This window comes from Oncorhynchus kisutch, unplaced genomic scaffold, assembly GCF_002021735.2.
Source record: "Oncorhynchus kisutch isolate 150728-3 unplaced genomic scaffold, Okis_V2 scaffold1781, whole genome shotgun sequence".
Taxonomy (NCBI): Eukaryota; Metazoa; Chordata; class Actinopteri; order Salmoniformes; family Salmonidae; genus Oncorhynchus; species Oncorhynchus kisutch.
This window is the reverse complement of record NW_022263726.1, coordinates 25,001-40,608: the sequence shown is the minus strand read 5'-3', so window position 1 is coordinate 40,608 and position 15,608 is coordinate 25,001. Positions and strand designations below refer to the sequence as shown.

The 15,608-nt window shown below is 42.2% G+C and overlaps 1 protein-coding gene across 1 annotated transcript in view; it reads left to right on the top strand.

Moving 5' to 3' along the window:
* Window positions 1-4,841: 4,841 nt before the first annotated feature.
* Window positions 4,842-15,608, top strand: part of LOC116367846 (thyrotropin-releasing hormone-degrading ectoenzyme-like) — a gene marked incomplete at its 3' end in the record, with an annotated part of 28,600 nt that continues 17,833 nt past the window's right edge. The window contains exons 1-3 of the mRNA XM_031819015.1: window positions 4,842-4,934; window positions 13,061-13,194; window positions 13,652-13,707. Coding sequence (XP_031674875.1) covers window positions 13,081-13,194; window positions 13,652-13,707 — 170 coding nt within the window. The remainder of the gene's footprint in view (window positions 4,935-13,060; window positions 13,195-13,651; window positions 13,708-15,608) is intronic.

The following is a 15,608-nucleotide window of genomic DNA, read 5'->3' as shown; positions in this document are numbered from 1 at the left end:
TTGGTATTAGGTCTAGGTTTGATGATAGATTAACTAGATGTTGGTATTAGGTCTAGGTTTGATGATAGATTAACTAGATGTTGGTATTAGGTCTAGGTTTGATGATAGATTAACTATATGTTGGTATTAGGTCTAGGTTTGATGATAGATTAACTACATGTTGGTATTAGGTCTAGGTTTGATGATAGATTAACTAGATGTTGGTATTAGGTCTAGGTTTGATGATAGATTAACTACATGTTGGTATTAGGTCTAGGTTTGATGATAGATTAACTAGATGTTGGTATTAGGTCTAGGTTTGATGATAGATTAACTAGATGTTGGTATTAGGTCTAGGTTTGATGATAGATTAACTAGATGTTGGTATTAGGTCTAGGTTTGATGATAGATTAACTAGATGTTGGTATTAGGTCTAGGTTTGATGATAGATTAACTAGATGTTGGTATTAGGTCTAGGTTTGATGGTAGATTAACTAGATGTTGGTATTAGGTCTAGGTTTGATGGTAGATTAACTAGATGTTGGTATTAGGTCTAGGTTTGATGATAGATTAACTAGATGTTGGTATTAGGTCTAGGTTTGATGGTAGATTAACTAGATGTTGGTATTAGGTCTAGGTTTGATGGTAGATTAACTAGATGTTGGTATTAGGTCTAGGTTTGATGATAGATTAACTAGATGTTGGTATTAGGTCTAGGTTTGATGATAGATTAACTATATGTTGGTATTAGGTCTAGGTTTGATGATAGATTAACTAGATGTTGGTATTAGGTCTAGGTTTGATGATAGATTAACTAGATGTTGGTATTAGGTCTAGGTTTGATGATAGATTAACTAGATGTTGGTATTAGGTCTAGGTTTGATGATAGATTAACTAGATGTTGGTATTAGGTCTAGGTTTGATGATAGATTAACTAGATGTTGGTATTAGGTCTAGGTTTGATGATAGATTAACTATATGTTGGTATTAGGTCTAGGTTTGATGGTAGATTAACTAGATGTTGGTATTAGGTCTAGGTTTGATGGTAGATTAACTATATGTTGGTATTAGGTCTAGGTTTGATGATAACTATATGTTGGTATTAGGTCTAGGTTTGATGATAGATTAACTAGATGTTGGTATTAGGTCTAGGTTTGATGGTAGATTAACTATATGTTGGTATTAGGTCTAGGTTTGATGGTAGATTAACTAGATGTTGGTATTAGGTCTAGGTTGATGATAGATTAACTAGATGTTGGTATTAGGTCTAGGTTTGATGATAGATTAACTACTGTACATGTTGGTATTAGGTCTAGGTTTGATGATAGATTAACTAGATGTTGGTATTAGGTCTAGGTTTGATGATAGATTAACTATATGTTGGTATTAGGTCTAGGTTTGATGATAGATTAACTATATGTTGGTATTAGGTCTAGGTTTGATAATAGATTAACTATATGTTGGTATTAGGTCTAGGTTTGATGATAGATTAACTACTGTACATGTTGGTATTAGGTCTAGGTTTGATGATAGATTAACTACATGTTGGTATTAGATCTAGGTTTGATAATAGATTAACTATATGTTGGTATTAGGTCTAGGTTTGATGATAGATTAACTATATGTTGGTATTAGGTCTAGGTTTGATAATAGATTAACTACATGTTGGTATTAGATCTAGGTTTGATAATAGATTAACTATATGTTGGTATTAGGTCTAGGTTTGATGATAGATTAACTAGATGTTGGTATTAGGTCTAGGTTTGATAATAGATTAACTAGATGTTGGTATTAGGTCTAGGTTTGATAATAGATTAACTACATGTTGGTATTAGATCTAGGTTTGATAATAGATTAACTATATGTTGGTATTAGGTCTAGGTTTGATGATAGATTAACTATATGTTGGTATTAGGTCTAGGTTTGATGATAGATTAACTAGATGTTGGTATTAGGTCTAGGTTTGATAATAGATTAACTACATGTTGGTATTAGGTCTAGGTTTGATGATAGATTAACTACATGTTGGTATTAGGTCTAGGTTTGATGATAGATTAACTAGATGTTGGTATTAGGTCTAGGTTTGATGATAGATTAACTACAAATTGGTATTAGGTCAACAGTACTCATTCTGTGACTTGACAGAAGGTATTTTTCCCCAACCTGGTCTCAGAGCATTTCGTATAATTTGGAATGTAAATCCGACACTCCATTGAGAATGATATGTTACGTTTGGTATGGTATGTATTTGTATGTGGATGTTCGTCATCCATTTCATATTTGATACGTTACGAATTGCAATTCATATATGTTACAAATTTGCTAAATTTACAATATGGTCTGAATTTGCAAATGTATGGAATGCCAATTTGTTGTGGATAACATTAGCTAGGTGGCAAAAACTAAATATGGCTAACATTAGTTCGGGTTAAGGTTAGGAGTTAGGTTAAAGTGTTAAGGTTAGGGTTAGAGGAAATTTTAGCTAAATGGGTTATGTCTTATGTATCAATACCAAACGTAACATATCATACTAATCTGAATGTGTCGGATTTACATTTACTATGTTACATCTCGTCTATGAGACCAGGCTGCATCCAGAGATAATTCCTCTCTCTTGATCATGATCCCTGTGATATTCAGAATGCATTGACCCCACAGGCATCTGGTTTCATCAAACCGGATAATCAACGTAATTAAGTAATCAAATCAGCGTAATTAAGGTTGTTAGGAGCTGAACAATGGATACTTCAAACAGAGGCACACCAGGTTCCCCTCCCTCCTTCTCTTAGATAACAAAAATAGTTAATTTGCTCAGTCATCCCTCTCTGTCTCTGTGTGTGTGTGTGAGAAAGATTTAGGAGTTAATTGCTCGGTGGTTGGTCCCACCTCTCTGGTCCTCCGAATCACGTCCCTCCACCCTGACATGGACGTCCTGTTGATGGAGGTAATCAGAGAAGGCAGCTAACAGAAGAGCCAGTCAGCACACCCAGGTGTACAGCGGCCATTTTGATTTTGACAGACATTAATTCAGACCAGCAGGCATCATGGAGGAGCGGGGCGGTGAAACAGCTGTCAGACAGCGTTGTGTGTGTGTGTGTGTGTGTGTGTGACAGTTTCACCTGGGGGGGAGGGGGGGGGGGGGGGGTACAGAGGAGCACTGGAGTTCAGTCAGATCCTGAAATACTAATGTACTAATGTAACCTACCATGGGTCTGAACCCCTCATGTATCCTACCATGGGTCTGAACCTCTAATGTAGCCTACCATGGGTCTGAACCCCTCATGTATCCTACCATGGGTCTGAACCCCTCATGTATCCTACCATGGGTCTGAACCCCTAATGTAGCCTAGCATGGGTCTGAACCCCTCATGTATCCTACCATGGGTCTGAACCCCTCATGTAACCTACCATGGGTCTGAACCCCTCATGTGTCCTACCATGGGTCTGAACCCCTCATGTATCCTACCATGGGTCTGAACCCCTCATGTATCCTACCATGGGTCTGAACCCCTCATGTATCCTACCATGGGTCTGAACCCCTCATGTATCCTACCATGGGTCTGAACCCGTCATGCATCCTACCATGGGTCTGACCCCCTAATGTATCCTACCATGGGTCTGAACCCCTCATGTATCCTTCCATGGGTCTGAACCCCTCATGTATCCTACCATGGGTCTGAACCCTTCATGTATCCTACCATGGGTCTGAACCCCTCATGTATCCTACCATGGGTCTGAACCCCTCATGTGTCCTACCATGGGTCTGAACCCCTCATGTAGCTTACCATGGGTCTGAACCCCTCATGTATCCTACCATGGGTCTGAACCCTTCATGTATCCTACCATGGGTCTGAACCCCTCATGTATCCTACCATGGGTCTGAACCCCTCATGTGTCCTACCATGGGTCTGAACCCCTCATGTAGCCTACCATGGGTCTGAACCCCTCATGTATCCTACCATGGGTCTGAACCCCTCATGTATCCTACCATGGGTCTGAAGCCCTAATATGGAATAGGATGTCATTTGGGAGGCCAGCCAGTCCTTAGTTAACAGTCATCTTCTATATGTCTCATCAGGAGGCCCAGCGGCCGACAAAGAGAAGAAGAGAGAATTCAACGAGGTGTCACAGCTCCTTAAGATTGAGAAAATCCAATCCCCTGGAAGGAGAGAGAGAGAGGAAAAGAGAGGGGTAGAGAGAGAGAGAGAGGTAGAGGGGGAGCGAGAGAGGGGGAGCGAGAGAGAGAGAGAGAGGGAGAGAGAGTTGGCGAGAGAGGGAGAGCAAGAGAGAGAGGGGAGAGGATGGAGAGAGAGAGAGAGGTAGAGGAGGAGCGAGAGAGGGGGAGCAAGAGAGAGAGAGAGAGAGAGAGAGAGGGAGAGAGAGCAAAAGAGAGACAGACAGAGAGAGAGAGAGAGAGAGAGGGGAGAGGATGGAGAGAGAGCGAGCATTATTACAGTACCAATTCTACCGCACTTTACAAATGTACAATAAACATTACACTTACAAAAGTTATAAAAGATTTAAGACATATTAAATGTCATATTATGTATATATACAGTGTTGTAATGATGTGCAAATAGTTAAAGTACAAAAGCAAATGAATAAGCATAAATATGGGTTGTATTTACAATGGTGTTTGTTCTTCACTGGTTGACCTTTTCTTGTGGCAACAGGTCACACATCTTGCTGCTGTGATGGAACACTGTGGAATTTTACTATTCTCTCTTTCTCTCTCTTTCTCTTTCTCTGTCTCTCTCTCTCTCTCTCTCTCTCTCTCCGTCTCTCTCTCTCTCTGTCTCTCTGCCTCTCTCTCTCTCTCTCTCTCCCTATCTCTCTCTCCATCCTCTCCCCTCCTATCCCCTCTAGTCTACAGTGGCAGATTCCTCTGACTTTAGCAGTGGGGAATTCGACTTACAAATCATCAGAAGTCATCCTCTGGATCTCCAATAAAACAGGTATCTTCTAACTGCCTCTCTTCACATCTGCTCTCATCCACACCACAACCATGGTAACCACTAGAGGTGTCACCACAACCATAGTAACCACTAGAGGTGTCACCACAACCATAGTAACCACTAGAGGTATCACAACAACCATGGTAACCACTAGAGGTGTCACCACAACCATGGTAACCACTAGAGGTATCACCACAACCATGGTAACCACTAGAGGTATCACCACAACCATGGTAACCACTAGAGGTATCACCACAACCATAGTAACTACTAGAGGTATCACCACAACCATAGTAACTACTAGAGGTATCACCACAATGATAGTAACCACTAGAATTATCACCACAACCATAGTAACTACTAGAGGTATCACCACAACCATATTAACCACTAGAGGTATCACCACAACCACAGTAACCACTAGAGGTATCACCACAACCATGGTAACTACTAGAGGTATCACCACAACCATAGTAACCACTAGAGGTATCACCTCAACCATGGTAACCACTAGAGGTATCACCACAACCATAGTAACCACTAGAGGTATCACCACAACCATGATAACCACTAGAGGTATCACCACAACCATAGTAACCACTAGAGGTATCACCTCAACCATGGTAACCACTAGAGGTATCACCACAACCATAGTAACCACTAGAGGTATCACCACAACCATAGTAACTACTAGAGGTATCACCTCAACCATGGTAACCACTAGAGGTATCACCACAACCATAGTAACCACTAGAGGTATCACCACAACCATAGTAACTACTAGAGGTATCACCACAATGATAGTAACCACTAGAGGTATCACCACAACCATGGTAACCACTAGAGGTATCACCACAACCATAGTAACTACTAGAGGTATCACCACAATGATAGTAACCACTAGAGTTATCACCACAACCATAGTAACTACTAGAGGTATCACCACAACCATGGTAACCACTAGAGGTATCACCACAACCATGGTAACCACCAGAGGTATCACCACAACCATAGTAACCACTAGAGGTATCACCACAACCATGGTAACCACTAGAGGTATCACCACAACCATAGTAACCACTAGAGGTATCACCACAACCATGGTAACCACTAGAGGTATCACCACAACCATAGTAACTACTAGAGGTATCACCACAATGATAGTAACCACTAGAGTTATCACCACAACCATAGTAACTACTAGAGGTATCACCACAACCATGGTAACCACTAGAGGTATCACCACAACCATGGTAACCACCAGAGGTATCACCACAACCATAGTAACCACTAGAGGTATCACCACAACCATGGTAACCACTAGAGGTATCACCACAACCATAGTAACTACTAGAGGTATCACCACAATGATAGTAACCACTAGAGTTATCACCACAACCATAGTAACTACTAGAGGTATCACCACAACCATGGTAACCACTAGAGGTATCACCACAACCATGGTAACCACCAGAGGTATCACCACAACCATAGTAACCACTAGAGGTATCACCTCAACCATGGTAACCACTAGAGGTATCACCACAACCATAGTAACCACTAGAGGTATCACCACAACCATAGTAACTACTAGAGGTATCACCACAATGATAGTAACCACTAGAGGTATCACCACAACCATGGTAACCACTAGAGGTATCACCACAACCATAGTAACTACTAGAGGTATCACCACATTGATAGTAACCACTAGAGTTATCACCACAACCATAGTAACTACTAGAGGTATCACCACAACCATGGTAACCACTAGAGGTATCACCACAACCATGGTAACCACCAGAGGTATCACCACAACCATAGTAACCACTAGAGGTATCACCACAACCATGGTAACCACTAGAGGTATCACCACAACCATAGTAACTACTAGGGGTATCACCACAACCATAGTAACTACTAGAGGTATCACCACAATGATAGTAACCACTAGAGTAACACCACAACCATGGTAACCACTAGAGGTATCACCACAACCATAGTAACTACTAGAGGTATCACCACAATGATAGTAACCACTAGAGTTATCACCACAACCATAGTAACTACTAGAGGTATCACCACAACCATGGTAACCACTAGAGGTATCACCACAACCATGGTAACCACTAGAGGTATCACCACAACCATAGTAACTACTAGAGGTATCACCACAACCATAGTAACTACTAGAGGTATCACCACAATGATAGTAACCACTAGAGGTATCACCACAACCATGGTAACCACTAGAGGTATCACCACAACCATAGTAACTACTAGAGGTATCACCACAACCATAGTAACCACTAGAGGTATCACCACGACCATAGTAACCACTAGAGGTATCACCACAACCATGGTAACCACTAGAAGTATCACCACAACCATGGTAAGTACTAGAGGTATCAACACAACCATGGTAACGACTAGAGTTATCACCACAACCATGGTAACCACTAGAGGTATCACCACAACCATGTTAACTCCTAGAGGTATCACCACAACCATAGTAACCACTAGAGGTATCACCACAACCATAGTAACTACTAGAGGTATCACCACAATGATAGTAACCACTAGAGTTATCACCACAACCATGGTAACCACTAGAGGTATCACCACAATGATAGTAACCACTAGAGGTATCACCACAACCATAGTAACCACTAGAGGTACCACCACAACCATAGTAACCAGTAGAGGTATCACCACAACCATAGTAACCACTAGAGGTATCACCACAACCATAGTAACCAGTAGAGGTATCACCACAACCATGGTAACCACTAGAGGTATCACCACAACCATGGTAACAACCATAGTAACTACTAGAGGTATCACCACAACCATAGTAACCACTAGAGTTATCACCACAACCATGGTAACCACTAGAGGTATCACCACAACCATAGTAACCACTAGAGGTATCACCACAATGATAGTAACCACTAGAGGTATCACCACAACCATAGTAACCACTAGAGTTATCACCACAACCATGGTAACCACTAGAGGTATCAGCACAACCATAGTAACCACTAGAAGTATCACCACCAGCTATTTTACAGTAGTGTTCCTGCTGCGTATCCAACATACACCAGCTATTTTACAGTAGTGTTCCTGCTGCATATCCAACATACACCAGCTATTTTACAGTAGTGTTCCTGCTGCATATCCAACATACACCAGCTATTTTACAGTAGTGTTCCTGCTGCATATCCAACATACACCAGCTATTTTACAGTAGTGTTCCTGCTGCATATCCAATATACACCAGCTATTTTACAGTAGTGTTCCTGCTGCGTATCCAATATACACCAGCTATTTTACAGTAGTGTTCCTGCTGCGTATCCAACATACACCAGCTATTTTACAGTAGTGTTCCTGCTGCGTATCCAACATACACCAGCTATTTTACAGTAGTGTTCCTGCTGCATATCCAATATACACCAGCTATTTTACAGTAGTGTTCCTGCTGCATATCCAACATACACCAGCTATTTTACAGTAGTGTTCCTGCTGCATATCCAACATACACCAGCTATTTTACAGTAGTGTTCCTGCTGCATATCCAATATACACCAGCTATTTTACAGTAGTGTTCCTGCTGCATATCCAATATACACCAGCTATTTTACAGTAGTGTTCCTGCTGCATATCCAATATACACCAGCTATTTTACAGTAGTGTTCCTGCTGCATATCCAACATACACCAGCTATTTTACAGTAGTGTTCCTGCTGCATTATCCATTGCAAAAGTAATCAGTCTTCCATGTCTCCTCTCTGAATTTGTCCTACTGTGTGTTTGCGTCTCTGTCCTTGTGGGTGCGTGCGTCGTGAACCAAGGGCCCACACATGATTAAACAGAGGAACGCGTGACGACGTGTTCGGCCTACAGATTTAGAGGCTACAGTCACCGGTTGAATTAGGTGCCAGTGAATTACTGTGTCACCGAGAGCCACAAGTCCCCTGTCTTTGTCTTTAATTACAAAGAACCCCGGCTACGCTCCGTATCACACGTGTATCTATCTCCGTGGCTGGCTGTTCCTGTGTCCTAAATCGCACCCTATTCCCTATATTATGACTACTTTTGACTCAAGCCCTATTTGAATGTAATTCTTTATTTAACTAGGCAAGTCAGTTAATTCATAAGAACCCATTCTTATTTACAATGACGGCCTGCTGGGGTACAGTGGGTTAACTGCCTTGTTCAGGGGTAGAACAACATATTTTTTACCTTTGTCAGCTCAGGGATTCGATCCAGCAACCTTTCGGTTATTGGCCCAACGCTCGAACCACTAGGCTACCTTCCGCCCCCTATTGGCTACCTGCCGCCCCCTATTGGGTACATGCTGCCCCCTATTGGGTGACTTCCGCCCCCTTTATTGGGTGCCTGCCGCCCCCTATTGGGTGCCTGCCGCCCCCTATTGGCTACCTGCCGCCCCCTATTGGCTACCTGCCGCCCCCTATTGGCTACCTGTCGCCCCCTATCGGCTACCTGTCGCCCCTATTGGGTGCCTTTTGGGATACAGCCAGGGAGAGGAGCAGCATTCCCACCACTGCCCAGCCCAGGGTTCCCGGGATTCAATTTAGGAGTGTAACTTCCAGTGACGTTTGTTAATGAAGATCTTCCCCCTTGCGCGACACCATTTAACTTCCCCATTCTCCCCTAACCCCTCTTAGAATGGTTCCTGTTGCTATGAGCCCTGCTGTGCTCATCGCACCAGGCTATTCCAAGACTGAATCCGGAACAAACCACGACAAAGTAGCCACGTAGGCTGTGTGAGACCAATATAGCGTTGCATTAATGTAGTCTGAACTATAGGGTTGACCATAGTGGTTTGCTACTCAATGTCTTGCTTCACGGCACGCCGGCGATGACTGTAAATTAGCCTCCACTCTCACCCAGCAGCCAGCAATCTGAAGCCAGGCTTATCAGCTCTCTCTCTCTCTCTCTCTGTCTCTGTCTCTGTCTCTGTCTCTCTCTCTCTCTCTCTCTCTCTCTCTCTCTCTCTCCCTGTCTCTCTCTCTCTCTCTCTCTCTCTCTCTCTCTCACTCTCTCTCTCTCACAAACACACACACACGTACGTACTATCCTAGTAGTCTGAATCCCTCAGTTGGTCCATTAGCTATCCCATTTTGTTATTGAGCCTCGCTGCACCGAGAGCTTGGCAGCTCTGGCACGTCTGCACACATGGGAACAGAGGGACAGACTGTGTTCAGTGGAAATCTTTAGGGGAATGGTGTGTGTGTGTGTGTGTGTGTGTGTGTGTGTGTGTGTGTGTGTGTGTGTGTGTGTGTGTGTGTGTGTGTGTGTGTGTGTGTGTGTGTGTGTGTGTGTGTGTGTGTGTGTGTGTGTGTGTGTGTGTGTGTGTGTGTGTGTGGTCAGCCCACAGCCAGCTCCATGCTCTCTGTTTATTTACAAGAGGGTTTCAGGATGGTCCACTCTACAGCCAGCTCCATGCTCTCTGTTTATTTACAAGAGGGTTTCAGGATGGTCCACTCTACAGCCAGCTCCATGCTCTCTGTGTATTTACAAGAGGGTTTCAGGATGGTCCACTCTACAGCCAGCTCCATGCTCTCTGTTTATTTACAAGAGGGTTTCAGGATGGTCCACTCTACAGCCAGCTCCATGCTCTCTGTTTATTTACAAGAGGGTTTCAGGATGGTCCACTCTACAGCCAGCTCCATGCTCTCTGTGTATTTACAAGAGGGTTTCAGGATGGTCCACTCTACAGCCAGCTCCATGCTCTCTGTTTATTTACAAGAGGGTTTCAGGATGGTCCACTCTACAGCCAGCTCCATGCTCTCTGTTTATTTACAAGAGGGTTTCAGGATGGTCCACTCTACAGCCAGCTCCATGCTCTCTGTTTATTTACAAGAGGGTTTCAGGATGGTCCAGTCTAGTTGGAGGTGTTTCCTCTCCATCACACTTAACCCTCAGAAACACGTTAGGATGTTCAGCTGAGACCAATATTTATACTGTTGTCCTCGTGTGTAACTGAGGGAACTAGAACAAGAATAAGAAAATAACATATATATATTTTTATTTTATTTTACCTTTATTTAACTAGGCAAGTCAGTTAAGAACAGATTCTTATTTTCAATGACGGCCTAGGAACAGTGGGTTAACTGCCTGTTCAGGGGCAGAACGACAGATTTGTACCTTGTCAGCTCGGGGATATGAACTTGCAACCTTTCGGTTACTAATCCAATGCTCTAACCACTAGGCTACACTGCCGCCCCAGGGTAGCCTATATATATCAATAACATATATCAATAACGTATATAAATAACATATACATAAATCTATAGATAGCATATACAAATATCTAAATAACATTGATTATGTGTCTGATTCCTCATTTTCACCTCGAATAGAAGTAGAGGGACTTTTGTCATAGTTTTCTTGTTATAAGTGCTGAGGGAACTTTATGCACTTGGCCAGATGATTCTGCATCTTTGTTGCATTCTTCCCATATGATTTGGCACAGTATTTGCAAATGTACACAGTGTTTCCTTCTACATCAGATAGTGCTTGTGGCATTTTCCTGTAAAGATTAGAACAAAAATGAGTAAAAAAAAAACAAATACAATTCTATGTACAGATAAATAGTTAAGCAGCTAGATTAAACAACTCCTTTGTACGATGCATGTATTAAAATGAAATATGTATGGAAACAGGTGAATTAACACTCCTCAGTTAGCAGGCTCAAGCAAACTAAAACCCACATGGTAGAAAACACTAACTAGCAGAAATGTTTAACAAGTTAGAAATGATTTAACCACACTTTGCTGTAGGCTACTATTTACTAGTTAACAAAAAAAACATGTATGTCGTATAAAATATATTCACCCCACCCAGTATTGTAATCAAAACTTACCAGATAGCATGTAGTCCTTGGCTCAGACAGTGTAGTAGTGTGGGCTCAATAGCATCTCATTAGTGTGTAAGATCTTGAGAATCAGCTGTACATGTGATGGAAGAATGCACTGTGCATGCAGAGGGCTATAATTCCATTGAATTGGGAATTGTTTATCCAAAATATGCCACAGTACCTAGAATTACCTTATGTGTATCCCACAAAAAAGGCTCAATTTCAAAAGCGAACTTTCTTAAAACGAATTTAAGAAGATTCTCAAAATCCCAGGGCTTAAACTTCCCATGGAACATTCCGGAGATTTACCGGAATGGTTCCGGCCCTTTGCAACCCCAAATATACCTTTAAACATGTCTGTTACTATAGACAGTAAACCTTTAAACATGTCTGTTACTATAGACAGTAAACCTTTAAACATGTCCACAACGTCTGTTACTATAGACAGTAAACCTTTAAACATGTCTGTTACTATAGACAGTAAACCTTTAAACATGTCTGTTACTATAGACAGTAAACCTTTAAACATGTCTGTTACTATAGACAGTAAACCTTTAAACATGTCTGTTACTATAGACAGTAAACCATTAAACATGTCTGTTACTATAGACAGTAAACCTTTAAACATGTCTGTTACTATAGACAGTAAACCTTTAAACATGTCTGTTACTATAGACAGTAAACCTTTAAACATGTCTGTTACTATAGACAGTAAACCTTTAAACATGTCTGTTACTATAGACAGTAAACCTTTAAACATGTCTGTTACTATAGACAGTAAACCTTTAAACATGTCCACAACGTCTGTTACTATAGACAGTAAACCTTTAAACATGTCTGTTACTATAGACAGTAAACCTTTAAACATGTCTGTTACTATAGACAGTAAACCTTTAAACATGTCTGTTACTATAGACAGTAAACCTTTAAACATGTCTGTTACTATAGACAGTAAACCTTTAAACATGTCTGTTACTATAGACAGTAAACCTTTAAACATGTCTGTTACTATAGACAGTAAACCTTTAAACATGTCTGTTACTATAGACAGTAAACCTTTAAACATGTCTGTTACTATAGACAGTAAACCTTTAAACATGTCTGTTACTATAGACAGTAAACCTTTAAACATGTCTGTTACTATAGACAGTAAACCTTTAAACTTGTCCATCATCTCTGTATATATAGCACTGTAAATATAGGGTAAACCTTTAAACATGTCTGTCATGTTTATTTGTTTACAGAGACACACAAAGTGGGCCGGATGGACGATGACATGTGGTTGCTAGGCAACATCAACCAGACTGGGTACTTCCGGGTGAACTACGACCTCCACAACTGGAGGCTCCTCATTGGACAGCTGATGACCAATGCTGAGGTAGGACACTCTTCCTCTTCATCATCTTCCTCTTCTTCATCTTCATCCTCGTCATCTTCCTCATCTTCCTCATCTTCTTCATCTTCCTCTTCGTCATCTTCCTCTTCTTCCTCTTTCTCTTTGTCATCTTCCTCTTCTTCATCTTCCTCATCTTCCTCCTCGTCATCTTCCTCTTCCTCATCTTCCTCATCTTCGTCATCTTCCTCTTCTTCCTCTTCTTCCTCTTCTTCCTCTTCCTCTTTGTCATCTTCCTCTTCTTCATCTTCCTCTTCTTCATCCTCGTCATCTTCCTCTTCCTCATCTTCCTCCTCTTCTTCATCTTCATCTTCTTCCTCTTCCTCTTCTTCATCTTCCTCCTCTTCCTCCTCGTCATCTGGACCATTAAAGGTTTGAATAAAAACATAAAAGCAGAAAAATCTATGAAAACCGTTCCACCTTTACCCTTTTCTCTCTGTAGATCATCTCTGTCGGCAACAGGGCGGGGCTCATCGATGATGTCTTCAATCTGGCCAGGTGCGTTTAATGGCCGCCTCATCACAGGATTCTGTTTAGTTTCTGTTCCTGTTCTCTCATTGTGGCTTCCCTCATCTGTGTTTTCTCAGTAGGAGCCTCTAACAAGTCCTACCTCTGTGTTTTCTCAGTAGCCGCCTCTAACAAGTCCTACCTCTGTGTTTTCTCAGTAGGAGCCTCTAACAAGTCCTACCTCTGTGTTTTCTCAGTAGGAGCCCTCTAGCACAGCGACTACAGTCCTGTTGGCTCTGTCCACAGAGAGTCCCGACACAGTGTTACCCATCTAGTCTCACACGTCATCATTAGCATCCCCTCTAACCACTGTTCTCAGTACAGCCATTATTATGAAGACTGGAGACACGTCATCACAGCTTCTCATTTTAAACTGTTCTCAGTGCAGCCAGTATTATAAAGACTGGAGACACATCATCACAGCTTCTCATTTTAAACTGTTCTCAGTGCAGCCAGTATTATAAAGACTGGAGACACGTCATCACAGCTTCTCATTTTAAACTGTTCTCAGTACAGCTATAGTTATAGAGATTAGAGACACGTCGTCACAGCTTCTTTTCCCAAACTGTTTTCATTACAGCCATTGTTATAGAGATTGGACACATGTCATCACACATCACAGCTTCTCTTCTCAGCCTGTTCTCAGTACAGCCGTTTTTATAGAGATTAGACACATGTCATCTCAGCTACTCTTCTCAACCTGTTTTCAGTACAGCCATTCTTAGACAAAGGGCTAATAATGGAAATAGGAAATACCAATGATGTGACCAGGAAATACCAATGATGTGACCAGGAAATACCAATGATGTGACCAGGAAATACCAATGTTGTGACCAGGAAATACCAATGATGTGACCAGGAAATACCAATGATGTGACCAGGAAATACCAATGATGTGACCACGAAACACCAATGATGTGACCAGGAAATACCAATGATGTGACCAGGAAATACCAATGATGTGACCACGAAACACCAATGTTGTGACCAGGAAATACCAATGATGTGACCAGGAAATACCAATGATGTGACCAGGAAATAACAATGTTGTGACCACGAAATACCAATGTTGTGACCAGGAAATACCAATGATGTGACCAGGAAATACCAATGATGTGACCATGAAATAACAATGTTGTGACCAGGAAATACCAATGATGTGACCAGGAAATACCAATGATGTGACCAGGAAATAACAATGTTGTGACCAGGAAATACCAATGATGTGACCAGGAAATACCAATGATGTGACCAGGAAATACCAAATGTTGTAACCAGGAAATACCAATGTTGTAACCAGGAAATATGTCCGGGTGGAATTGTGACGAGCCCAAAGTGGTGGACAAATGATTTGCCTGTCTCTGTCTTTTCTCAGAACAGTAGTTCCGTGACTGATTCCCTGGTTGGCTACACAGCTCATAAGGCACAGCGGTTTTCATCTGTCGGACACGCCATGCTGGCAGGATGCTGGAAACACACATCGCGCTAGCTAACGGGAACAGAGAGCCTGCCGCTTGGTGACAGCTGGCCTGCGGCGTGTCGTTGAACATATTGTACACGGCATCCATCCTGACTGCCGCTGTCTCTCCCCGTGTCTCTCCTCGCTCCCCTGCGCACGGAGCTCAGATGCTCCACACCGAGTGGCTGCGTGCGCCAGCCTCCGCTTCACCGCCATGACAGACAGACAGATCCACTGTTTGTGTATCAAATGGCTCCCTACTCCCTAAATAGTGCACTACTAGGTGCGCCACAGGGCCCTGGTCAGGGTGCCATTTGAAACGCATCCCCACAACCTCCTCTTTGACAAAGGGAAGACACACAGCTCCAGGATGGTGTGTTTTAGTGTCTGGAAACAGTGGGGTTGATGAGGATGCAGCCTCCGCATCACAGTG